Below are 25767 nucleotides of genomic sequence, written 5' to 3' on the forward strand. Positions count from 1 at the left end.
GAGGCACACACACACGCACACACACACACACACACAGAGACACACACACACACACACAGAGACACACAGAGACACACACACAGAGACACACAGAGAGACACACACAGAGACACACACACACACAGAGACACACACTCTAACAGAGGTCAGTCTGAACCAGAGGCGGAGCTAGGGGGGGGGCTTCTCAAAAGCCGCAGCCTCTATTAAAAATCAATCAATAAATAATCAAAGACAAATTCATACAGGGCGCACTCACTTATCTGCTTTCAAAAATAATGTCCAACTTTGTGTCATCCTCTCTGATTGGACGGTGTCTCGTCTGCAGAGCCGTTTGTGTGCGTCATTATGCAGTACCCCTCCTGACAGTGGGGGGCAGCACCACGCCAGCGGGCATCAAGCCTGCGGACAGGTGTGACAGGTCTGTGACTCTGCAGCCCAGGTAGCAGCTAACTGTAGCTTCAGTTATTCAAGATTCTTGCTCTTAGCTTGATGTTAGCAGCCGCCCCCCCGCCACATGAGGGTGGAATTCAGCAGCACAGTCACTCTTCCTACGATACTACAACTGTTAAAATAGTATAAAAAAATAAATAAGTCACTACTACTCCTAGACCCTGCGATGGACCGGCGACCTGTCCAGGGTTTACCTGCCCTCGCCCATTGTTAGCTGGGATTGGCTCCAGCCCCCCCTGCGACCCGGTTTCGGGTAAGCAGTATAGAAAATGGATGGTTGGATGAATACTACTACTACTACTATTACTAACCTTTGCAGTAATCATACTTTGCCGTTTGCAGTAAAGATAAATTCTGTGCATGTGAACCATCCAAAAGAAACTGGCCCTGGCTCTGGGTGCTCTGGGCTTAGCCCCGGATCTGGTTAACTTCTCTACAACAGCCTGGAAAAATGTGAATCTGTTTAAATTCAGTTTCATCTTGTTGTATTTTGCACTTTTATGACTCACAGCTGCAGTTACATCACTTATGATCAGGTTGTAAAATACTTTACATGATATATGCATATAGACACTCAGCTGCCAGTTTATTAGGTACACAGAGTAAACACCAACGCGGCAATAAGAAAAACTAATCCTGCAATAAGTTCAAGTACATTAACTCGAGCATTTCTAGTTACATTATGAATTAACATGATCTGAGTAGATCACATAGAAAATAAGTCAATATCTCAACTTCAGCTCCAACAGTGATAATTTAATGATATGATGTGGAGCAGTATGTACTGGTACGTCTCTCACAGTGGCCGTTTCTCTGAATTTAGTACTTTTATATTTTAGGTACATTTTGCTATATAAAAAAAAAAAAACTTGCATCCTTTTACTTGGGTAACGTTTCAGTGCAGGACTTTTACTTTGAAAGTATTTTTACAGCGTGGTATTGGTTCTGAATCTGAAGAATCTGAATACCTCCTCTTCCACTAAAAAAATACTCTGTTACGAGCAAATCAAGTAAAATTACAGAAGTAATTCCATAAAGAATCAAAAGTAAATCTGCTCATTTAATATATATATTTTATATATTTATATTAGTTTGTAATATGTGTAAATGCATCAGATATTATAAGATGATGGGATGTTTGGACTAAAAGTCAACTGCAAAGTAGACCCCAGAACTTTATTGTCAACCACTAATAACTAGTAATCTCCACTAGTTCACAGTAGAGATGAGAGTTAGCTCCTCTTGGGGCCAGTGATGCTACAGTTAGCATTTAAACAGAGCAAAACAAGACTTTCAACATAAGGTGCAAATAGAAAATAAAACACAAAACTGTAAAGAGTCAGTGCAAAAATGTAGATGTGAATATTGTAAATAACTTTTTCTGAACTGACCCCTGGAGAATAGTTGTGACTTAGACTCTTGTTGCCTGGATACTGCAAGAGGCAGAGCCAAACAGTTCAGATTACAGGACAAAAAGGGGCAAAGAGTCAAAAAGGTAGATGTAAACATTGTGAACTATTTCTTTGTAGTAAAGTAGCTTTTAACTGCAGCTGTCAGAGAAATAAAAAGTTCAGTATCTTCCACCGACTTGTATAAAGTTGCACAGAATGGGAGCAGTCGAGTTCCCCCAAGTGCTAATTCCTGACTTTTGTATTTTGTGTATTTTGCTTCTAGTACTTACATACTTTTACTGAACATTTTGAACTCGGGGCCTGTGAGTGTAGCGCTGCAGTACTGGAGATAATGTGCTTCCACTGGGTCACAAGCTAATGATGTTAACAGATGTGTGGCCTCACTGTGAAAATCCCTGGAGGCCAAACATGCAACAACACGCACACACACACACACACACACACACAGGCCTGGGCGGGTGTGTGACATTGTATTAGACGTCATCTGACTCAGTCACAATAGAGCTGCTCAGCGTGGCTCTTCCTTGTCACGCTACACCACTTCCTTATGGCGGGGCAAAGTTTAGAGTTGTGTTTGCTGATTGGTGGATGACCTCAATCTGGGCTTCACCGGGACAGTTAACATGACTGACAGGTCAGCCGACCAATCAGAGACAGTCCCATCCTCTGCAGTGAGCCAAACAGGTGTACTGACTGACAGACCACTCGGTCTCCTCCCACACTAACGTCGCATGAGAAAGTTCAAAATCTGTTCGCACCTCTTTACTTCAACCTGTTGCACACACGCACACTCTCTCTCTCACACACACACACACACACACACACACACACACACATGCTCACCTGGCTGTTGAAGCCATGTCAGAAACACAGAGAACCCTCACTCAGAATCCTCTGGAGAAAACCTGGGTGCCATGGATGAAGAGCAGGCTGAGCCAACGCAGAGGCTGTGAGTACACACACACACACACACACACAAACACACACACACACACACACACACACACACACACACACGGACACTACATCGTTTCCTTTCCCTGCAGCGTGACGCGCTGATACTTGTACATTACATGAGGTGTGAAACTGTTTTTCCAGCTTATTGAACTGTTTGTTGGTTTTTGACTCCAGAGGATTATTCCCTGAACACAGAGCTCAGACCGGAGACCGGAGACCGGGGGGCCGTTCACCTCAAAGGTCCACTGTGACACCACGTGTCCACACCCTGCTCCTGAATGTGATAATCCACAGAACCTCCAAGTATTTAAATGTCAGTTGCTGCAACATGATAATGCTGCAACTAATGATTATTTTAACTATGGGTTAAGAAATACTTGTAATATTTAACAATACAAGTGAAATGTCATGTCCCCTGTGGCTGATATGTCTCTGGATTATTAATATTTATACATCAGTGGAAAAGAAACATTTTACTGTTGTAGCTGTTTGAGGTGGAGCTGGTTTTAACTTCAGCTAGTTTAGTCCAGTGGTTCCCAACCTAAGGGTCAGGGCCCTCCAAGGGGTCACCAGATAAATCTGAGCTGTTGTGAGATGATTAATTGTTCATGGTTTAGACTTTTTTTTTAAATCTTTTTGTTTTTGTGAAATGTTGTTGTAGCTCCTGAATCCATGTGAGAAGTTTAGAGGGAAAATTATGTTTTTAATGTAAAATCTTAATCTGAAAATGAAGTATAAACTATAAATAAATGTAGTGGAGTAAAAATTATATTTCCCTCTGAAATGTAGTGGATCTGAACAAGTGTACTTAATTATTTTCCACCACTGTTGATTATTTTCTTGATTAATCATTGGTAGATACAGAATAAGATAATAATAGAGAGTCATAACTAAACAATCAGACATGAAACACATGTTGATATCATTCAGTGTGATGGACACCTCCTGAGGATATCCTCATCTCTCATGTCCATCCGGAATAAACCTCCACACAACCACAAAAAGATCATAGAGAAAAGATGCTTCAGAACTTCCCTCAGATATTTCACATTTTTAAGTTTACTTCAGAATCACATTGATGCAGTGATATTTATCTATACATCCATGGATACATTGCAAACAGGACCTGCTAATAGCTAATTCGGCATACTTTTAATGGTGCCGATTTGCAAAATCTAAACAAACATAGGCTAAAAGCTTTGGGCTCAAAGAGAATAACAGTACCTACCTGTAACTGACATAACAACAGCTTGTTTGATGAACTTTTACAGGATCTCTTTCCCCTGATGGTGTTAATTTTTTCTGTCATTGTAGTGGTTCCCAAATAGGCCTGTATGTTAGTGTTAACATGTTTCTATCGGATTAGCAAGAACAATTTTGATTTCCTCTGTTTTCACACCAAAGTAAAATTTCACAGGAGCAGCAGCAGGTTCACAGTAGGTGACAGCAGGTGTAGTAATTGCAGGAGCTGGGTGTATCCACAACAGTGAGTCAGTCCCACAGACTCCCATGTTAATGTCCAACTTTACAGCAGAAGGAAACATGTTTACAGCCTGGTACAGAAACTGTTCTGGTCTCTAGAGATCATTTCCTCCTTCATGACACCTGTACGGCTGAATTTATACAACTCACCTGTTTACATTTTATTAAGGCTTAAAGCTCTGCATAATTGAGGGCGTGGCCTGTTTGAGTGACAGGTGGGGGAGCATATATCTACCACAAACCATTCACCAAAGTCTCAGCTCCACATACACCACAACTCTGACCATTTCTGGATTAGCAGGGAGGTGGGCGGAGTCAGACACTGCCAAGATAACAACAGAGCAGCAGCTCACTCTGAGCTTCAAAACTGCTCTTCAGAAACCTGTGGGTGCTGTCACAGAGGCTACGACCATCTTTATTTAGTCTGTGGTTTTGTGCGACCAACAAACCCAAAGATTTTCTGTTTAGTCAAATATGACAAAAAAAACTTTTCCTGTGTGAACTGTTTACAACACAACTCCTTCTCATGCCTGTGGTTTTCAGCCTCGCTCACTCTGCACATCTCTGCAGACTCGTGTGGAAATCAACATGTCTTCAGGTGAAGGAACTTTAACACCCTGTGTGTTTGTGTGTTTCAGCGTCGGTGCCCCAGTTCACCAACTCCCCGACCATGATAGTGATGGTGGGACTCCCGGCTCGAGGGAAAACCTACATCTCTAAGAAGCTCACCAGATACCTGAACTGGATCGGCGTTACAACCAAAGGTATCAGCTGACCGTACAGGGTTTCACCAGGACTCACTGCTCTAAACCCTGGGATCATACTTAACATTGGGGCCCCACTCTCCATTCAGGACAGTAGAGGAGGATTTTATTTTGTATTTATTTTACACTAAACCTACAGTGAGTTTAAACAGCAACAGGAAAACTAGAGTGTTGTTTTGCATTTTTATTCATTTTATTTAGCTTTTATTTAACCAGGCTTGTCCCATTGAGATCACAGATCTCTTTTACAAGGGAGTCCTGGCCAAGATGCATTAAACCTTAAGATGTTGGTCTTATTTTGCCCACCCTGTATGTGTGGAGCCTTATCTGTTAAATTGTAAAAATATGAATAAATTCTGAGATAAAGTCAAGGAAGTGCTCGAAATACTGGCTTCAAAGACAACATGTAACATCAGAAGAAAGGCTCTGAGGCTCTCTTCTGATTGGTTGACTGTCTTCTGAGTAATCAAATAGAGATAAAAAGCAGATTTCAAGTAAATGCTTAGAGCAGACCTGGCCAACCCGCGGCTCCCGAGCCACATGCGGCTCTTTGCCCGGTTTCATGCGGCTCTTATGTTCATATTGAAGTTTGTGTTTGTGTTTTTTTAATGTGCGTGTTCGCTTCGCTTGAGTTCAATACGGTATTTTCATCAAATGCGCATGTGCGTGGGATGAAAATACCTCAGTTTCCCAGTAGGAGCAAGATCATTTGAGTAAACAATTTGTGTCAAGTTTGCTCTCAAAATGGCAGGGGAAAAATGCACAGCAAAACCAAAATATGAAGATGAACACAGGACGTTTTTATCAGAGTGGGAGAGTTCATATTTTTAATATGGTTTATAATGTTCATTGTTGAAAAGACTGGGCTGTGGTCTTAGTACTGTAGGAGTCAATTTCTGTCATTATCATATTGGTGTGTGACATTTACAATAAATCTGGCTGACCAAAGGTATGTGTGTGTGTGAGGAAGGGATGGAGTGATGTTCATGTGTGCCCATGTGTATGATGTGCCTCTTTGCGGTAACACAGAAAAAAATGTGGCTCTTGGTCTCTGACTGGTTGGCCACCCCTGGCTTAGAGAAACCAAATCTTGCAAGGTTGGATGGTGGGTCCAGGTGGGCGGGGCTTGGGGCGTGGCTGAGGGTGGTGACTGTACGATACTGAATAATCAAACAGCAGCAGGAGGAGTGGCTGTGATGAACTTTAATTTCATCTTGTCACAGCTTTTAACTGTTGGCAGAGACATGACTGAACCTTTTTAACCTCTTCATCCTGTGTGACGTGTGCTTATTAGTGTATTGTGCCGCTGGTGCATGTTTTGCTTTTCAGCATATGCAGCATGTATGGTGGTTGAACTGGAGTGGAAATCATATCCAGCTGGCATAAACTGGTTTTGTGGCATACCAGTTACTAAGCAGGAACACCGCTCTACCTGGGTGTAACCATTGATTCCCGACTGACAGTTATTGGTCTGATTACTGATGACAGGCAAGTTCCAACATGAACTGGCACAGAGTTAATCCCTGGTGACAAAGGAGGAGGGGATTTGTGTACAAAACAAGCCGCTGTTCGACAGTTAAGTGGCAGCTTATTGGTGGAATTTAGAGAAGCTGAGCATTGAGTTTTTCCTAAATGACGGGAATTGATGCATATTTGTTACCTACCTATGTTTTACTGTTGGTAACGTTACACAGCTGGAGTTCATGTCCCTCTCTGTCCGAAAACACACAAGGTGAAACTGTGTTTGAGTCGTTCATTATTCAGCATAAAAGTTCTTTAAGAATATCATATTAAAAAAAGAAAGGAAAGAAAAATATGTATAAACACTCATGGTCCCCAGAGGATGAATCTTAATGACACTGGTGAGTTTTCCTCTTGGTATCTGGGGTTTGAGTGAAACATCCATCCATTAAAATGTGTTTCAGACATTCATAGTCCCCCAGGATTAACTGTTTTAATTTAGAGATCAATTAATTTAACATTTACCATCACCATTGATTTAAATTTGTCTAATATTTTACTTTATGGCCAAAACTAATCACATTCCCATCAGCCTCAGCTGGCCTGTCTTAAGTGCTAATTAGTGAATGATGCTAAACGAAGATAGTTTGGCATGTTAGCATAGTAAATATGGTAGACATTAACTGCTAAACATCAGCATTTTAGCAGTGTCATTAGCACAATGAACTGATAGCATAGCTGTAGACTTAGCCTTGTTAGCTGTTGTTTGGTGTTTTGCATAAGTTCAAAGGCTTTGCACATTATCTACATCAAGATACAGGAAAAACACAGTTTCCTGTGTTTTAATTATCTGTCTGTGGTTGTAGTCGCGGCAGCTGCAGCATCATTTCTCTGTCTCTAACAGTGTTCAACGTCGGGCAGTACAGGAGAGATGCTACACGCTCCTACAACAGCTTCGAGTTCTTCAGACCCGACAACACGGAGGCCATGACAATACGAAAGTATGCATGTGACTTTACAAATAAATATGGATGAAACTGGTGAATACTGCATTATTAATGATTCTTTTTCTATTTCCGTGCACAGGGCCTGTGCCGTCGCTGCACTGAAAGACGTGTGTGATTACTTCACCAGAGAGCTGGGTCAGGTCGTGGTGAGTGAAATCTAACATTAAAGCTTTAATCCTTAAAGCTGCTAAATGACAATGGTAGAGCAATGTTTAAATGTTTGTTTGAGGTGATAAAAAAAACATCAGTCATTAACTCATGTTCATGTCTGTAAGGTTTTTGATGCCACCAACACCACCCCAGAGCGCAGAGAGGTCATCCTCGGCTTTGCCAAAGAAAACGGTTACAAGGTTTGTTTTGTTTTTTCTGCTCTGTTTCAAGTGAATTTTATTTATTTTATTTAAATTCCATCCAATTTCTGCTATAATTTGTCTTTCTTGTTTCCCTCCTGTTAAGGTTTTCTTTGTGGAGTCGATATGTGATGATCCAGAGATCATCGCTGAGAATATTAAAGTAAGTGTGTTTGTGTGTGTGTGTGTGTGTGCAGGAAGTTGTGCTTTCGAGCCAAGAGCTGTGTTTTGAGCCAAAACACAGTGTGTTTCTTGTTTGTTTCTGGTGGAACAGACTGAACTGAGCCCTGATAAGAGCGCCGCTCACAAACTGCCAGGTCACGTGTGTCTCTGTGAGATTTGATCGTTTCCACATATGGAGAACAATTTTCCAGCTGCTTTCACTCATTCACTTTCTCTTCCTCTTTTTTTATTTTCAGTTCATTTAAACCGTGTGTGTGCATCTGATTTTTAAAACACCACTTTGACATGAAAACAGCTTGAGGTCACACATTTTCCTCATCAGCTGGCATCAACAAAACAACATCTGGTTTAGACTGAGGTTGTGTTTGACTATTGCAACATTAGAAATGAGCGATCTCTGAGAAACTCAGAGGTGATAGGAAGTCCTTCATAACTCTCACAGCTTTTCACTGTTTTGCTCAATTTTGGGGATTTTTTTGAGAAAATGATGCTTTAGTCTGGACAGAAACAGAGAGAAGATGCATTCATTAATTTAAGAAGATACTTTTGGTCTTGACTTACCAGAGTTCCTGTAGGTTTTAGTCTCTTGTTTGGTTTCAAATTAATTTTATAATTTTTAAAGGTCCCATATTTTACTATTTTTAGCTGCAGTGTGTTGAGCTTTCAGGGCCACCGTAGTTCACAGTAAATGTTTAGAATATGAAAATGTTGCATGAAGCCCGTTGTGTGTGATGCTGGACGATGCACTGCAGCTTGATGTCCCTTCGCTCTCTTCTTTTCTTACAACAGCAAGTGAAGCTGAGCAGCCCGGACTATGCAGACTGTGACAAAGAGGAGGCCGTGGCCGACTTTCTGAAGAGGATCGACTGTTACAAGTTGACCTACGTCCCACTGGATGACAACAAGGACAGGTGACGGCGTCTGTGATGCCAAACCCAGCCCTGTCTTCCTGTTTACACTTAGTGTAGTGAGGCGTTCTGTTTTCATCACGGTGTGGAGGTCGCGGTGGTGAACAAACATGTAGCTTGTCTGCTTGTCTTCATGCGGTGGACTGTGTCTCATCACAGATTTAAACACTCACCTTCTGAACTAATTGTTTACAGAATTATTGCCACTGCAGCAATATCAGGAAGTCACAATTACACAACTCTGCAAAGGGCTTTTAATTTGAAATGACAGTAAAGTAGAGATACGTCACAACAAAAACAATGACTAATTTATAGACAGTAGAATTCAACTAGCAAACATTAAATTAGATAGATTTTTATCACTGATTGATACTCACTCGGACCAGCGAGTTACTACGTGTGCACACTACCTGGTTCAACAAACCCCTTCAGTCACTGGGTAACTGGGACAAATCCATGAAGTTTAAACAGGCCTGTTGTGTCTCTACCGGCCCTCACACATGAAAGCATGCGTGGTCTGGGATCTGGGTCTCTGAATCTGAAACTGTTGAGAGACGGACTGAGTCACTGGTTCTGGTTTTTTCATGGAACAAAAGAGAAAACACAGAACATCTCGAGCTCTGGATATGAAACAAAACTCCTCTGAATCTCAGAGATATCGAAAGACCGCTGCTCTGACTTTCTGTCCTCCTCTCGTCTTCATGCAGGAACTTGTCCTACATCAAGATCTTTAACGTGGGCAGCAGATACCTGGTGAACCGGGTCCAGGACCACATCCAGAGCAGGATAGTCTACTACCTCATGAACATCCACGTCACCCCGAGATCCATCTACCTGTGTCGCCACGGAGAGAGCGAACTCAACCTCGTGGGTCGAATTGGGGGAGACTCCGGGCTGTCATCTCGCGGGGCAAAGGTCAGGAGACTACAGTGTGAGTGTGTGTGTGACTTCATATATCATAGATCCAGTCTTTTATTCATGTCCTCTCTGTGTGTCTGTCAGTTTGCCAGTGCTCTGGGTACGTACATGCGTGAGCAGTGTATCAGGGACCTGAAGGTGTGGACGAGCCACATGAAGAGGACCATCCAGACCGCAGAGGCCCTGGGAGTCCAGTATGAACAGTGGAAGGCCCTCAATGAGATAGATGCTGTGAGTGTGTGTGTGTGTGTGTGTGTGTGCGTGCATTCGCAGTATTTTCACACCGTATGACCACCACACAAAAGCATTTCTGTGTCTATTACATGTGATCTGCTGTAATTTAAGAGACGTACGTGTGTTTGCTGCTTCAGGGCGTTTGTGAGGACATGACGTACGAGGAGATTCAGGAGCATTACCCAGAGGAGTTTGCACTGAGGGACCAAGACAAGTATCGTTACCGCTACCCTAAAGGAGAGGTGGGTGTTCGTCACACTTTAACTCACGAGGTGGCTGTGGATGGTGGTGAGAGCTGCCACTGACAGAGCTGCTGACGAGCCTCCGGACTGATGGAGAAATTCAGACAATATGACTTCAAATAATTATGACGATTATTTCAAACTTTGACCTCGATTAAGATTAATGAACGATAACTTTGCCTCCAGTCAGCCTGTCTTTTTTTTTTTTTTTTTTTGAGCCAAGCTTCACATTTGATCATGTGATTAAGTCCAAGTGATACCTCGTTACCTCAACATCCATGTTCCATTCAATCGTAGTCATAACTGATGAGACCCAATCAGGAGCTGAGGTGACCTAAAGAAGTTGATTCTTTGTTTGTATTTACAACTAAAGACTATTTTCATTCATTTATTATTAATTAATCAAATAATTGTTCATCTTCACATGTGAGGATTTGGAACCAGAGACTGTAACTTGCTGTATCTCTGTGTCTGCACCAGTCGTACGAGGACCTGGTCCAGCGTCTGGAGCCGGTCATCATGGAGCTGGAGCGGCAGGAGAATGTTTTAGTCATCTGTCACCAGGCTGTCATGAGGTGTCTGCTGGCCTACTTCCTGGACAAGAGTGCTAGTGAGGAAAAATCCATTTCTTTAAAATAGCACCCGGGTCTAACACACCACAAATAACACACCACACATGCAGTGGAGTCCAACCTTTTTTTAAAACAGAGAGAAGCCAGAGGGTCTGAGTCAGGTTTACAGACGTGTTTCACCTCTGTTGACACGCAAAGTTAAAATTGATTAAAACATTACAATTAGTGTTTTCCACAACATTTTCCTAAAGGGTAAATCTGATATTTGTTCTTGTTTGTTTTGACTCAGTCCCACTCAAACCATCCTGCTGCAGCAATTACTCACTACAGCAGCAAATGTGGATTAATCCGCCGCTGAAAATAGTCCCCAACAAGTGCACCATAACATTTGATAAAATCTAGAGTGGCCAGGAAGTTACTGAGCCTTTTATAAAAATAAAACTATATATTAGAAGACTTTTGTCTTCAGAAGGAACCAGTCTGCTCAATGAGAGACAGGCTAACACACAGTTGATGTTTGTCTTCTCACTAATTCTTGAACTAAATGTCGTCCGTCTCTGAACACTACGTATTATTAATTAGCCCAAGAACTGATACTAATGAAGAAATTTTTGATTTGTAAATTTTGCAAATACCACATAGTAGAATTTTTTTTTTATGTCTGCATTTTTTTTTTTTTTGTTGGAAAAAAGAGATCAGGTAAATGAGCTTAAATGTGTGTGAGAGTTCAGAGATACAGTAACTTTGAGACTGTTTTTCCCACTTTACCAGAATCAGAAACTAATAGAAGCCTCAGGACAGAGCTTTTCTATATATTTGGTTTATGTCAAACAGCAGTATTAGGATATGTTGCCTCAGTTATTGAGAGTCTACAGGACCAAATAACAGATTCGTGATCCCACAGTCTTTAAAAAGACTTTAAAAACCCCTGATCTATATCACAATGGTTTTTGATTTTAAAATTTTCACTCATATTTAAGAATAGATCAGGTCTCATCAAAACACACTGTGTCCCACACGTAAATCCAGATGTCCTCTCCTCTTCTGCCTAAATTTTCCAATTACGAAACAAAAGAGGCCCAGAAATCTTCGTATACGTACAGTTTTGCTTCTCTACAAATTCTTCAAGAATTGTGATAATTAATCATTAAGGATTTATGTAAGAGGCTGATCTCTGGTTTCATACTGTGATTAAACAAGCTGACTCTTCTCTCTGTTTGTGTCAGATGAGCTTCCCTACCTGAAGTGTCCTCTCCACACGGTCCTGAAACTCACCCCCGTCGCCTACGGTCAGTCTCATTTATCGTCTCACACGATGGCAGCTTCCCTTGTGTTAACTCCCTCCACACTGAAATATCTAAACTAATATCTATCTCTCTAATGTAACTATTGGATTGCAGTTAGATTTGTTTTAGGATGACTTGAAATAACTTTGGTGATCCCTGAATTTTACGTCTGACGCCATCATCGGGTTAAAATTTTAATTTGTCCAGTTCTTTGGTTTATGATAAGATACCTGCAAAACTAAAGTCGTTCCCATCAGCCTCAGCTGTCATCGTGAGCACCATGCCTCACCTCTGCTGTTTGTCTCTGTCTCTCAGGTTGTAAAGTGGAGTCTGTCTTCCTCAAAATTGAAGCTGTCAACACTCACAGAGACAAGCCAGAGGTAAGTCACTGTTTTCTTCTGTGTCCGCAGAGCTTCCTGTCAGGGTTAGGAGCAGCATCCACGTGGCCTGAAAACAAAACCCCCACCCAAATCATTATCACTACAAATTAGTGTGACGCAGGTCTTTTCTATTATACTGTCACAAAAACCAATAACACGCCTCCACCAACCTGAACGCCACCTGCTGCAGCTGAGTTTGTGAAACTAGTTATCAACTGAGCAGAGCAGTCGAAACAAAGGTCGATAGAAGTCATGAATAAAGGGTTGAAACGTTCAGCCACTCCAAGCAGTGACGGTACAAACTAGACTAAGTCTAAACATGGACTCTTCTCCAATCTAGATTTTTCAGTGAGTAAAAATATCGATAGACAAACATTGAGTACAGTCTGTAACAGCACGCGGAAAAAAGCCAAACCCATAATCGTTTTCCACACATTCATAACTGAATAATCGTCTCTTTCTCAGAACGTGGACGTGGACAGAGACCCAGCAGAGGCGTTAGAGACGGTGCCAGACCACATCTAGAGGAGGAAACTGAACAAAACCAGGGAGCTGGTTTTGTTTCCATCCACCCTGACGGAAAGTGGCCTTTTTTAAAATTTAAATAATCGTTGTGATCAATGTTGTTGTCGTCATTGTTGTAAAGAAGAAAACTCACAACAATGAGAGTGAGACATTTCTCCTGTGGCAGCCTTTATCCATTGTAAATGCACTTTATAATGCAGGGCTCAGGCCAAATGTCAGCGATATGAAAAGGAGGCTTCTGGCTAGTAGCCAGTTAGCTTAGCATAAAGATTTGAAACAGGGAAATAACTAACCTTGCTCTGTTCGAAGGTAATAAAGCCGAACGATGAACACGTTATGTGTCAATTGTTTAACCCGTCAAAAAACTGAGTGCCAGGTGAGGGTCAGGTGAATGACAGAGGTAGCTTAGCTTGAGCTACCGCTAGCCCTCTAATCTGTTTGGTATATTCCACTTGCATAGACTGGACTCCTCCTGCTAGAATAGATATTAAGGTAGAAATTAGTATGTGAAAACGTTTTTATGTCTTTCTGCTGCAACAGCATTAACACATTTTCTCTTCGTTATCTGTTGTTTTTCCATATTTTAAACAAAACTGGTTGGAAATATTTTTTATTTTTTAACGTTAAATAATCCGTGGTAATAGAAAACTAATTCAGAAAAGGTTTTCAAAATCTCATGTCTCAACTTATGTTTTTTATAACTATCCATTAAGAATTTATATTTTTGAGGAATCATTTTCTCATTTTGACGACTTAATTACATTCAGGTCACAGTTTTGAGGTACTGCCTCGTCGAAACTACGTAGAGGTGAAAGAATCAACACAACCGTGCTGATAAAGGTGGTTTTCTGTAGTTTAATTATTTTCCACAGACTTTTACATTATGTGCTCCTTCGCTGATTAACTCGGTAAATGTGAAAGTATAGAAAAGTCTTTTGCAGAGAAACAGTTGAACCCCGGATATTGTTACCTTCAGACAGAGCCAGGCTAGCAGTTTCCAGTCTTTATGCTAAGCTAAGTAGCTGTTATCTATAGCTTCCTATTTATTGCGCAGACATTGAAGTGGTATTGATCTTCTCATCTGACTCTTGGCAAGAAACATCAACCTCTAACTTATACTTGAACTGTCCTGTAGGTTTGAGTCACTGTATCGTGTTTTCTTTGCGTTTGAGTATTTAACCGGTTTCTGGGTGGATGTGGTTTTCGTAGCATCGTGGTGCTGAATTTGGTATCAAACTTGAGAACAAACAAGGCCGTGCAAACCACAGCAACCACAGTCCTTTGAGAGTGAAACGAGAGGAGACATTTGGCACTTTAACTGCCTGACACCATGATGTGCCTCAATAATGTGACTAAAATATACACAATTACTCTATGCACCCTGCAAACAGACACACACTCCAGGCGTAGTGTGTGAACTGCTGTGTGTTTTTAACAGACATCAAAAACATGATGGGATCTGGTGCAATATTAATAACTGTGGTGCAGCATCAGTGCCAGTGTTTTTTTAAATATGAAGATATTTTAAAGATGGCTGGCTGACTGAAACCTTGGTGAACTACACTGACTGTGTTCGTGGTCTGTGTCATGAAGCAAGTTCCGCTTATTCTGGCTCTCCCTGGGTTTCTAATGTCTAACATCAGTGATCCTGGATAACTGGTATCATGAAGCTGGTTCTGACACAAGTAGAATAAGAAGTCGCAGAAACAGAAGGATAATAATATCAAAATAAATAATGAAAGAAAAAAGAAAGCTATAAATAACTGTAGTAATTATTTTATCGACCTTTTTAAATATGGTTGGACTGTTCAACGTGTGCAGTTGATTACAATAGTATGGAGGCCCAGAGTGTTCAATATTCAGTAAAGAGTCACATTAATAAAATAAAGCAAAAAACAGTATCAAAATGAAATAACATGGAATATTATTCAACACATTTTTACAGAATGCAAATGTTTACATGTGAATTCTCCTGCATTGTCATAATTGTAAAGTATGTGATAAGCACTTTGTTTATATATATATATATATATATATATATATATATAAAACACGTGTAACACGTGTATATATATATATATATATATATATATATATATATATATGTGTATATATATATATATGTGTTTAAAAAATAATTTTTTATTAATATTATTATAATACTTTATGATTCATTTAATATGAATTACAGTCATCTGGTGGTAAATTTAAGTTTTTTAACTCGGTGGACACATTACTGTAAAAACCATTTTTAATGGACGTCAAGCAAAATGATTCTAAACTCGGTGCTTTTCTCCAGTTGAGGATCCTGTAGGATTTTCCAGTTATCTGATTGGTCAGGAGTCAGTCTGTTTAGCAGCATAAGTTAACGTTATAATGTGTCCCCACTTTAGTGAGTCAGCTTCATGATATTAAAAACCCGAGTTAGGCCCAAAGAAAGTTGGATAACCCACTAATCCGGCCTCACGACACAGGTCCCTGGTGAGTGCTTCTCAAGAGCATTAATAGAACATTTTACAGTTTGTTTGTGTCACCTGGGGGGGCGGCAATAGAAAATGCAATTTCCTCAGGGGATCCTTATTTTGAAAAAAACCAGGATGCCAACACATGATGGTGTAAATAAATGCATGTACTTCTTTCCATACAATGTGACAAGTTAAATTTAACACATCGAGTCGTCCCTTTAATACACATGTTCAGTTCTTGCTGTCAGTGGTAGCAAGTCCAGTGTTGCAGCAGTGAATTTGTGCTTGTTTGGTCTGATCCGACTGTATCTAAAGGTCACATCTTTGTCGTGCTGCTGCTGCTCATCTGTGTAAATGTGCATTTGTGTCTGTGTGTCCTGAGCTCTGTAATGTGTAGCAACTGGGGTGTCAAAGTCATACTTGAACAATACTGTCTTCTTGTCCAACAGCAGTGAGAGTGTGTGAGAGGAATGAATGAAAAGACTGTCAATCAGTGCAAATCATTGATGTTTAATCTGTTAAAAAAAAGATGATTTTATTTTCTGAACAAATGACAGTTTCCTTAAAGTCTGGGCAATAAAATACAAATGGATATCTGATGCATTGTCTTTGTCATGTGAAATGTTGCTTAAAAACCAAGTCTGTACAAAGTATGACCACACAAATATGTATAATATGTAATATAACGTGCCTTAGTTTCATTCTGCTTCCTGTTGTAACAGTACAGCCGTCTGCTAAATGACACAAACACATTCAAAAAGGAAACATGGCACAGATGCAGCCTCTCTTAACGGTTTCTCTCTTTCAGTATCAACAACCAGAATAAATTAAATAAGGCAAAAGAAATTGTAAAACTGGGACAGTTATCTCTGGCTGCTGGTGCTGGCCTGGGTGGAGCTGGGGGTGGAGTGGGCTTCTCTGTACTGCTGACTCCAGCTCTGAGGATCCTGGTCATGAAGCTGAGATCAAACACCAAGTCTTCATTAGTCACAATGGCTGAATTTAAAGATGGCCGCAGGAAGGTGTACTCTGTTCACAGGTGAAGGAGATGCTTACCTGACCCATGAACTCCAGGATTTTGGCTTTTGACACCTCCATGTCAGCACGTTGACCCCAGCGAAATTCATGCTCCGGTGGCTCTGTGTGAGGGATTCGCACATACTCCAGGTACCTACACACACACACACACACATATATAAACTTATCTAACTTAACTAATGTGAAACATCTACATCTAATAAACCTCTGACAGAATGTTTGGAATGAGTGGTGGTCCAGCCGCTCTGACGTAGCGGTTTGGTTTGATCCACTCTCCTGCTGCTCTGTGGTGTGGTATAAACCAGAGTCTATGGTCTGACAGACACTGGCTCTGAACACACCAGTACAGTGAAATACAGTGATCCCAGCGAGGCTTGAACCTGTGACCTTCTGATCACAGATGTGCTGGACTACAGGACTGAGCTATCAGCTGTCTGAAGGCTTCACACTCAGAACTGTATGGCTCAGGTATTCACACCTGTAGCTGTGGGGGAGGGGTGTACGATCAGGGAGCCAGATTACAGTCCCCTGATTCACCCGTTTCCTTAAACTCTGTGTAAATGAGAAAACCAGTTTCTGTGATCTGGGCGGGAGATTAGAGAAACCTGGTCCCAGTCAGCACATGAGTACATGAAACCAGGTTACTCCGGCTCCTGTGAATCTGAAGCACGTCAGGAACCACACGTGTCCTCTGATAACCAGACTGTGGATAGAAATGTGTTGTAAATACATCAGAGCTTTTTCTATCTCTGCCACTCTGCAGCATTACTTCGTCCACCATCATTTGTCACGTACATGCATATTCCTGATTAGGAACCCAGTAAACATCGGCTTCTCTTATTTCTAACCCTGATTATGGAAAATGGGATTTCTTGTTTACATGAAATCAGATTAATGGGGAAAGGAAAGAATAAAGGAGTGTAATATATTTCCTTTTTTCTTTCCTGAATCTAACATCTTCCCTCCTTCTTTCTTTGAAAAACCTGATCTCTCAAACTGAACTTCTCCTGGAGAGAGATGACTCTATGGGCAGGTTCACGTACCGGATCTGAGGACTGGTCCTCTGCCACAGTCTGATTAACGTGTTCACTTGTATATAGATCGAGGAAGTGAGAGCCAATCACAAGTGGTCACTCGAGATGCATCTTAAAGTCAGGGGTGAACTGTCGTACTTAGTGCTGTCCACTTGCGATCAGATCACTGAGGACACATGTTAATGGCAGGTCTGAGCAGGGCCATAGTACGTGGAGCAGGGTTTTCAAATTGGCTTTTCACATGTAAGAATTTGCATGACAAAGAAACCAGATGGGGAGAGAAACAGCTGTAACGACAGAGCAGCAGGAAAGGAAAGGTGTGTATTTGTTAAAATCTCACACTTTCATGCTTATGGAGAAATTAATGCTGCAGATTTAAAACACCCAGGTTACTGCAGTGCACGTGAATGTATTGTCTGACTTCCTGCGTCACCTGGTTTTCACGCCTGTGCAAAAATACTCAATGTGAGTGACAGCCTTTCCGATTCAAACTGACCTGACAAGACATCTCTTACCTTTGACGCACAAACTCGTCTGTGACCACTTTCTTCACGTCTCCAAACTCTTCGTGTTTCTCTCTGGAGATTTTACAACAAAGAATGAAAAGGACTCATTCAAAGTCAGCAACATATTGAGTCATTAATAAAATGTGACACATGAAAATCTGCCCGTACCCAGGGTCAACACGGAGCTTCTTCAGCGTGTTCCAGATGAGGTCTAGAAAACACAACCAGATATTTTTTGATAAGATGAACAAACGGAAAACAGATTAATACGAGTATTTGACTGATTCCCACTTTGAGGGAGAGATGGAGCTTTGTCACTCACTTTCTCTGACAACACCTCCCTTCATGAAGATGACACTCAGGATGACAAACAGCAGACCCATCTTTGGGTTGGTGGGGCTTCTACACACACAAGGAAAACAAAGATGTTCTCAACAAATTAAAACAAATACAGTTTACATATATACTGACATGAATTCATGCAATAGTGTTATCAGGAGATATTCTAAACGTCTGAAAAGTCATGGGTGGAGATACTCACTTGATCGGTGATGCTCCCTCAACTGTCTCCAGCTTATTGACGAGTATGTACGTGTGATTTTTGCTGTCGATTTCAACTAGTTTAAGACCAAACACCTGGTTTTAACAGTGGAAAAGAGCAACATTGTGACAGTCTTTTAGTTTTAATGTGATATTTCTTTAATATAACAACGTTTTGTTGATTCCAATTGCTGCCCCTGAACAAACCTGGTCAAAAGTCCGTACTGCCCTCTTCATGATCTCAGGGTAGATGTTTCTGTACTCTTTCACCACATGTTTCACAAGGTCTGAAAAGAAAAAGAAGAGAAATTAAGTATGAAAACAAACGTACACTAAGCTATTTATTGTTTATTTGTGTGTCTCTTTGTGGCCTTTTACACAGTGCAGATGTAAGTTAATAGTTATGACAGAAACGTAGTGAAATCTCTGATTAAAAACTGTTGTAAATTGTTTCATAGATATAGTTTCGATGTCTAGTCTGAATCTGAATATGACAGACATTAACATTTTTTTTTCAATATATTTTTGTGGATGCATCTTACAGTTATGTTTCATAAAGCATTTCGATGAACTAAACACACAAGTAAAGGCTTTGGCACAGTGTGCACTGCAATAAGCCTGAAATCAGTTCCTTCTTTTCTATTTATTGAAGGCAGACTTGATTTTGAGTTGAGAATCAGTTGTGTATCACATAGGATTCCCAAAAATCCCCCACCCTTGTTTTCAAACCAACTAATCAGAATACGACATAAAGTGACACTGAATACACTGGCAAGCTAGTGTGCGTTCACTGACTTGACGAGTACGAATGCCTCTGTGAACTTGTCTGCTTGCTGTTGTGCAGCTTTACCTGCTCGGCGTATGGGGATCTTCTTTTGGTCCTTCACCAAGAAGTACTGCACCACCTCAGCTGTCTGCAGGACGGGCAGACAAGATGTGAGAACAAATCATTCGGCAAAGGTAAAATCTGTTTTTTGATCATTTTAAATAAAACTGTGTGGATTGCTGTGTCTGTTACCTTTTGGTCGACCTGTGCAGTGGTGAGCTTATCCAGTCCTCTCTGGACCTGTGACGTACTTGGCTGAGTGAAGGTTGGGTCATCATCCTCTTCCTGGGCCACTAAGGTGCCTGGTTGTCTCTACAAGTAGAAACTTAGGCTGAGACATGTTCATATTCTCTAATACAACAGCTACTGTCATCAACATTAACACAGCATCTGACCCTCATCATCCTGGGGCCCAGACAGACCACCAGGAGTAACTTTCCACCTCAACTGCCTTAGAGATGTATTGCTTTACTAATAAAGCAGAACTAGACCTGAATGCTTCTATGTTTAACTGAGTAATTATAACTGAGAATTGTAACTGTAGTAGTAGTGGTAGTAGTAGTAGTGTAACCGAGCTTATGCCTGATGCTGGACTCTTCATCAGACAAAAAAAAACAACAAAAGTAAGTGTGATGGGTATTTTCTCAATGAAGGTTAAGAGTAGCTGTTTTTAAAAAGAAAAACGAAATTAAAAGGGTAATTTAACTTTGTGTGTAAAAAAAAAAAACATCATAAAACATGTCTGAGGTTTGATCTTTAAGTGATTGTTACTTTGGATGTTAGAGTTTTCTTTTGAATTCAAGGATGTATTGCTTAATTATGACCTTTCATTTTATCCATTGAATACAGGAAAAGTAAAGATGTGCTCAAATATATTAACAATATAATTAACAGCACGACGAACATAGACAGTCCCAATGTTCGTGACCTTTGTGAGCAAGTTACAGTTTTCTGTTTCCATTACGCTGGTTTTTTGAAAACATAGATGAGAAATTATTCTTTTTCTCATTTTTCGATATTCTTACTCAGTGTGTACATGCTCTTAAATCAACAGGGTATAGTCCTCCTTCCTCTCTCCAGTAATCTGGTTTATTGTATTAAAAAAATAAAATAAACGAAGAAGAAAGAGGGATTAGAGAAACCTGAGTCTGACTGTGACAACAGAGTGATGGGAATGTAATTACACGGAGACACAACATTGTAAACACGCAGGTCTTCCGTTTGTTTGTATCGGACCGCAGCTGTTTGTGTTGTAGTTCCACATCTGTCCCGTTCACTCCGGACTCACCGCGCTCTGAGAGCAGCTCTGTGCGGCGGACAGCCTCCTTCTCTGCGTCATGGCGACACCCTGCCTGACAAAACACAAAGACATACCCACGGTCAGGTCAGTGTGCTCCGTGTGGCTGTAAGAGGAACAGAAGTCACCAGCTGTGACCGGACAACCGCGCTGAACACAGGCGGACACGGAAGTGGCAGCGCGAACGTTAATGCTAAAGTAACGTTAGCTGAAGAGCCGGGCAGCGTTAGCTAACACAGGCCTAACTTAGATCACGTTTAACGGGTTCTCCCCAGTTTCAGTAGACTGCAGGAAAACAACCAGGACATTTAACAACCGCCTCAGTACAAATATTCACTCACTCTTTCTGGACACAAACTCCCCCGTCGGCCGAATTCCCGCTTCTTCTTCTTCTTCGTTGGTGTTCATCGGCGGTTGGCAAACAAGCGTATAGGTGCGTCACTGCCGCCTGCCGACGCGTAGACGGGTAACAGCTAGATTCTTTTAGCTAAATCGGTTTCTTTCATTATCGTTATTTTTTAACTTATTAGTATTTTGCTTCAGGTGTATTTGCTTAATTCCGTGTTTTTTTGGCCAGAATATTGACCTGCTCCTTTAATATAAGCAGAAACCCAAAGGAAGCATGTAGGCATACCCTTCCTTCCGCTGTGTACATTATAAGGAATATGTTGATAATAAATAATGATCTATGATAAACAATGATCTACCAGATCTTATGCTTGTATAAGTTCTGAATAGCTATCAGATGCAACGAGAGTGTTATTTGTCTCCTGTCCACTTCAGGGCCAATAATATTGCCATGTTAATATCAGTTACCCTTTTTTTAAATGAATTACTCACCTACCCCGTGGCAGGATCTTTGGAGCTGTGTGTGAATATAAAAACTCTGAAAAATAGCTTGTCAAAATATTTCTTGACTGTTACCATACTGCAAGTTGTGCTGACTTGTCCGTCAGTTCCTGTTGTATATTGAGGTTAACATTTGGTGAGGGGAATAACCAGTCAGGGATGTTTTGTTTTGTTTCAATCATTTATAATGTAACCAAAAATCTGACAGATATAGAATAAACTAATAAACACTGCAAGTAGCTAAATGGCTAAAAATGAAAAGTTAGACAAAACAATGAAACCAGGGGTTAAGATGGAACAGTTTATGAGAAACACCTGTACACTTGCTTATTCATGCAATTATCCAATCAGCCAATTATGTTGCAGCAGTGCAATGCATAAAATCCTGCAAATACAGGTCAGGAGTTCAGATCATGGTCATGTCAAACATCACAGTAGTGTGGAACTGTGGCATGATTGTTGGTGTCAACCAGGCTGGTTTGAGTGTGTCTGAAACACAAAACAGTCTCTACAGCAGCAGCTGTGTGGATGGAAAGACACTGGTGATGAGAGAGGTCAAAGAATGGTTAGGCTGGTTTGAGCTGACAGGCTACAGTAACTCAGTTCACTGTGGAGAACAGAAAAGCATCTCAGAGTGAACATGCCCAACCATGAAGTGGATGAGCTGCAACAGCAGAAAACTACATCAGGTTCCACTCCTGTCGGCCATGAACAGAAATCTGAGGCTGCAGTGGACAGAGGTTTACCAACACCGGACAGTTGAAGACTGGAACAATGTAGCTGGGTCTGATGAATCTGGATTTCTGAAGGTCTGCCAGAAGGGCAAGAGAGACAACCATGGCCTGGACCAAGTTTTGGGTGGGGTACCGAGTCAGGTAAGGCCTGATTTCTCTTATGTTGTATAATGCAAAGCGGCGCAACCGGGAGACAGATGCAACGGAGAGGCAGAGAAGGATAGCTGGTCGTCAGACATGACACCCAGGTTTCCTGCGATCTTGGTTAGGGTAAAGAGATGAAGACGCAATTCGAGTTTTACTGTTTGCTGGCAACTGCTGATATATTTCACACTTTTTTTTTTACTGCCTGCCATTTTATTCTGGTGTCATAATTTCTGCTCTGATATCTTAATTCTTAAAAAGTAAACTGTTACACAGGAAGCTCTGAATGAGGAAGTGATTGCAGAAACTTTGCATTTGTAATAAAATACATTACAAACCATTTTTTTCCTTTTTTTTTACCATCCACAAAAACAAGACATTTTGTAATATGAATGTCACCAGTTCAGCAAAATTGAATGGTGAGGTGAGTGCACAAATAGAAAGGACAGAGCAGGACAGAGCACTGTTTGACAGCCAAAACAGACAGGACATTAAGGAAGAGTATGGTGTTTATCAGTGAGAAGGGAAAATGATAAACACACTGCTGCACTGGAAAAACCCTCTTGGTGCTGCACAATGCTGGGTTGAATGCTAACAAATACTCAGTGTTACTCACAAAAACACAGTGTGTGTGTATCCCTGAGGTCTGACAAACATGTTGAATGTATCTCCCGCCTCAAAAAATATTTTTCACAGTTGAGTTTATTGAGTAGAGTGAAAGAACTGGAAAGAATAAGATTTGTGTCGTCCGTGTGTGAATGTTGGAGCGTCCTCATGCATGTGCACTGGGCAAACTAAATGGAGACCTACTCATTGACCAGTTGAGTGTAAACTTGTTCAACAGACCTGTTCATCTACACAGGTGTGCTGCTGTGTTTGGGTCTGAATATAGTCGTTGTGGTCCTCCTTCCACCACTGATGGTGGTGATAAAACATAGGAAACAGGAAACATACAGTAATACTGCAACTCACACTTCTCATTTTTCACGGAAAACATTTTCACAGGTCATTAGAGGTTGGAGTAAATGTTAATTATTGCAAATTACTGCAAAAATATTGTGTAATTACAGAGTAAAACGAAGCAGAATAAAGAGAGTTAGTTGGTAATTATATGGGAATTAATTGTACATCTTGCATATAGGGTACGACAGAAGGATCGTTTCTGTATATTAATGATATTGCATTGTGAAGACAGGCTGTTAGAACAAACTCTGCTAACAGTCAGAAAAGCAGTAAAAATACAACAACTTGCAACAAGAAGCTAATAATAGAAATACTACTACTAATAGAAAACAAATAAAATGGCACTGTTTCTCTCTCATTGTACGCCCAGAAACTATCAGGGGCATATTTTAGATTAACACTTTCAGACCATTATAATCTAACCTATGCACATCGCCTAACCACACAGAAAATACTTAACAATAACCTTTTTACACCAAAATTAGCAGGTGAACTCATTTTTAAAAAACCCAGCTAAAAAAGTGGAGATTGACTCAACTCACATCGCCATATGACCTTGTCCGTCTGTTCAGACAGAGGAGACACAAAACTGTGAGGACCAACGTCATCACACGCAGTTACAGACGCAGGAAACTGGTGAAGTGGATCTGTCTCGTCCCATCCCTTCAACTTACCTACAGTCAGTAAAACTGGAGCTTTTACAGTATCTGTTAGAATGCAGTTTTCTGATAGTTCTAAAACGCTGTGATTCACAGGTTCATATTTAGCAGCAGGATGTGATATCTTTTATAACATCTGTTACTTACAGGAGGAAGCTGCAACAAACTGCCAATAATCAGGGTGAAGCAACAGAACATAAACTCTGTTACAGTAAAAATACAACGATGAGCACCAAAAATGCTTTTTGTGAGTTTTGAAATCAAGCAGAGCTGCAACAATTACACCATTAACAGAAACTATTTTGGTAATTCATGAATCTTAAGTGTTTTTTCAAGGAAAATCAAATGAACAAACATTTGCTGGTTCCAGATTCTTAAATTTAAGGATTAGATTTTTTTTCTGTCATATATGACAGTGAACTGAACAGTTTTGGGTTTGGGACAAGTCAGAGGTGCAGCTTGTGAACAGGCAGGACACTACTTAGGGCCCCTGGCTTTTAAAGGGCCCCCGAAGGCAGACAAACTTTACTCTGCAGCAGTGCCTCAAAATGGAGTTCAGTTCCAACCAGTGAACAAGCAACAACATCTCAGAACTATCTATATAATTACCTATTTTTTCAAGCAGCTCAACGTGCATTGAAATCTAACACAATAACATAAAAAATACACACAAATATAAAGCAAAATGAAGCTTAGATAGTAAAGTTAAATCATTTAGAACCAAAACAATAAGGATCAGTGATTGGTTGTCCATTCACAGCTCTTCTTCACACACTTCCAAAACCCAGATATTAATAAGTATTTTCTGTTTTTGGTTAGATGGCTGAAATAAGGTCTGTGGGTAACAAAGCTTATTTTCACCTTTTACTGTACGACATAAAATCCGTCAGTAAATCCCTCAGTCCTGATTCTAGAAGCTTCTCCGTCTGTTAAAAGTCCGGTTGCTAACGAGAGTCTAAATGAGACGACAGAGGTCGTCGGGGATGTTAAACGTCATCAGTCCAACATGAAACCGACCTCCTCACCAGTCCAGCTTTACAGCCTCGCTGTGTTTCTACAGACTGTCACTAACTCTGTCAGAGGAAAGGCTTCTGTAGAAGAGCTCAGAGAGCTTCATCACCACCACCATCACACACAGAGAGAGAGAAACAGAGGAAGTCAATGTTAAGCTTCATCTTTCTCACTGATCAGACAGTGGAAGGAGTGAGGGACAGAGGCAGTTCTCCTGCAGCTGAATCAGGATCTAATTCACAATGAATATCCACCATGTTGTGATCTTCTGCTTCTTATCAGGTGAGGACTGATTACCTGACTGTCTCTTTAATGCCAGTTCATGTGTCTAAATACTTAATCACAGACGCCTTTATGTTGGTTTATTCATATTCAGATATCCTGTTGTGCTCTGATGTACTTTGTTACTAGATGTTGCTGAAAAAACACAAAACAAGAACAACATATACTGAAAAAATCCATCACTATCTGTTGTTGCTAGTTTAGATGTTGAGGTAAGAAAGTAGTAACACAATAAAAATACCAAGAGCTGCTGTGGAGCCAGTGAAAAGTGTCTGCCTCTGTATCATC

General features: G+C 40.8%; 2 protein-coding genes and 1 long non-coding RNA gene across 8 annotated transcripts in view; 2 read left to right on the forward strand and 1 right to left on the reverse strand.

Moving 5' to 3' along the window:
- Window positions 1-16195, forward strand: part of LOC139606523 (6-phosphofructo-2-kinase/fructose-2,6-bisphosphatase-like) — a 17431-nt gene extending 1236 nt beyond the window's left edge. Inside the window, exons 1-15 of one of the 3 annotated variants that reach the window (XM_071458739.1) lie at window positions 1575-2811; window positions 2994-3132; window positions 4940-5065; window positions 7431-7527; window positions 7613-7679; window positions 7809-7883; window positions 7990-8046; window positions 8856-8977; window positions 9682-9889; window positions 9977-10123; window positions 10264-10368; window positions 10849-10978; window positions 12167-12229; window positions 12542-12606; window positions 13072-16195. In XM_071458739.1, coding sequence (XP_071314840.1) covers window positions 4972-5065; window positions 7431-7527; window positions 7613-7679; window positions 7809-7883; window positions 7990-8046; window positions 8856-8977; window positions 9682-9889; window positions 9977-10123; window positions 10264-10368; window positions 10849-10978; window positions 12167-12229; window positions 12542-12606; window positions 13072-13131 — 1290 coding nt within the window. In that variant the 5' untranslated portion in view covers window positions 1575-2811; window positions 2994-3132; window positions 4940-4971 and the 3' untranslated portion in view covers window positions 13132-16195. Of the gene's footprint in view, window positions 1-1574; window positions 2812-2993; window positions 3133-4939; window positions 5066-7430; window positions 7528-7612; window positions 7680-7808; window positions 7884-7989; window positions 8047-8855; window positions 8978-9681; window positions 9890-9976; window positions 10124-10263; window positions 10369-10848; window positions 10979-12166; window positions 12230-12541; window positions 12607-13071 lie in introns of those variants that run through there. The other 2 variants (XM_071458737.1, XM_071458738.1) reach the window with 2 other exon arrangements.
- On the reverse strand, window positions 16087-21306 carry ndnl2 (necdin-like 2). Of its 2 annotated transcripts, none has more exons than XM_071458740.1 (11): window positions 21179-21306; window positions 20829-20892; window positions 19733-19852; window positions 19565-19628; window positions 18922-19001; window positions 18716-18810; window positions 18497-18576; window positions 18343-18385; window positions 18184-18246; window positions 16653-16767; window positions 16087-16555 (listed from the first exon to the last, which is right to left on the reverse strand). In XM_071458740.1, the coding sequence occupies exons 2-11, from the start codon at window positions 20877-20879 to the stop codon at window positions 16460-16462; spliced, it is 807 nt and encodes a 268-aa protein (XP_071314841.1). In that variant the 5' UTR covers window positions 20880-20892; window positions 21179-21306; the 3' UTR covers window positions 16087-16459. The 2 variants fall into 2 exon arrangements, with proteins under 2 accessions (XP_071314841.1, XP_071314842.1); XM_071458741.1 differs by having other exon boundaries at window positions 20829-20888; window positions 21179-21252.
- Window positions 20899-25767, forward strand: part of LOC139606526 (uncharacterized) — a 7794-nt gene continuing 2925 nt past the window's right edge. The window contains exons 1-2 of one of the 3 annotated variants that reach the window (XR_011684643.1): window positions 20899-22561; window positions 24100-25479. This is a non-coding gene — a long non-coding RNA (uncharacterized lncRNA). Of the gene's footprint in view, window positions 22562-23345; window positions 25480-25767 lie in introns of those variants that run through there. The other 2 variants (XR_011684644.1, XR_011684642.1) reach the window with 2 other exon arrangements.

Source organism: Trachinotus anak, unplaced genomic scaffold (genome assembly GCF_046630095.1).
Source record: "Trachinotus anak isolate AG129_WGS33_773 ecotype Australia unplaced genomic scaffold, CSIRO_AGI_Tana_v1 ptg000022l, whole genome shotgun sequence".
In the NCBI taxonomy this organism is placed as follows: domain Eukaryota; kingdom Metazoa; phylum Chordata; class Actinopteri; order Carangiformes; family Carangidae; genus Trachinotus; species Trachinotus anak.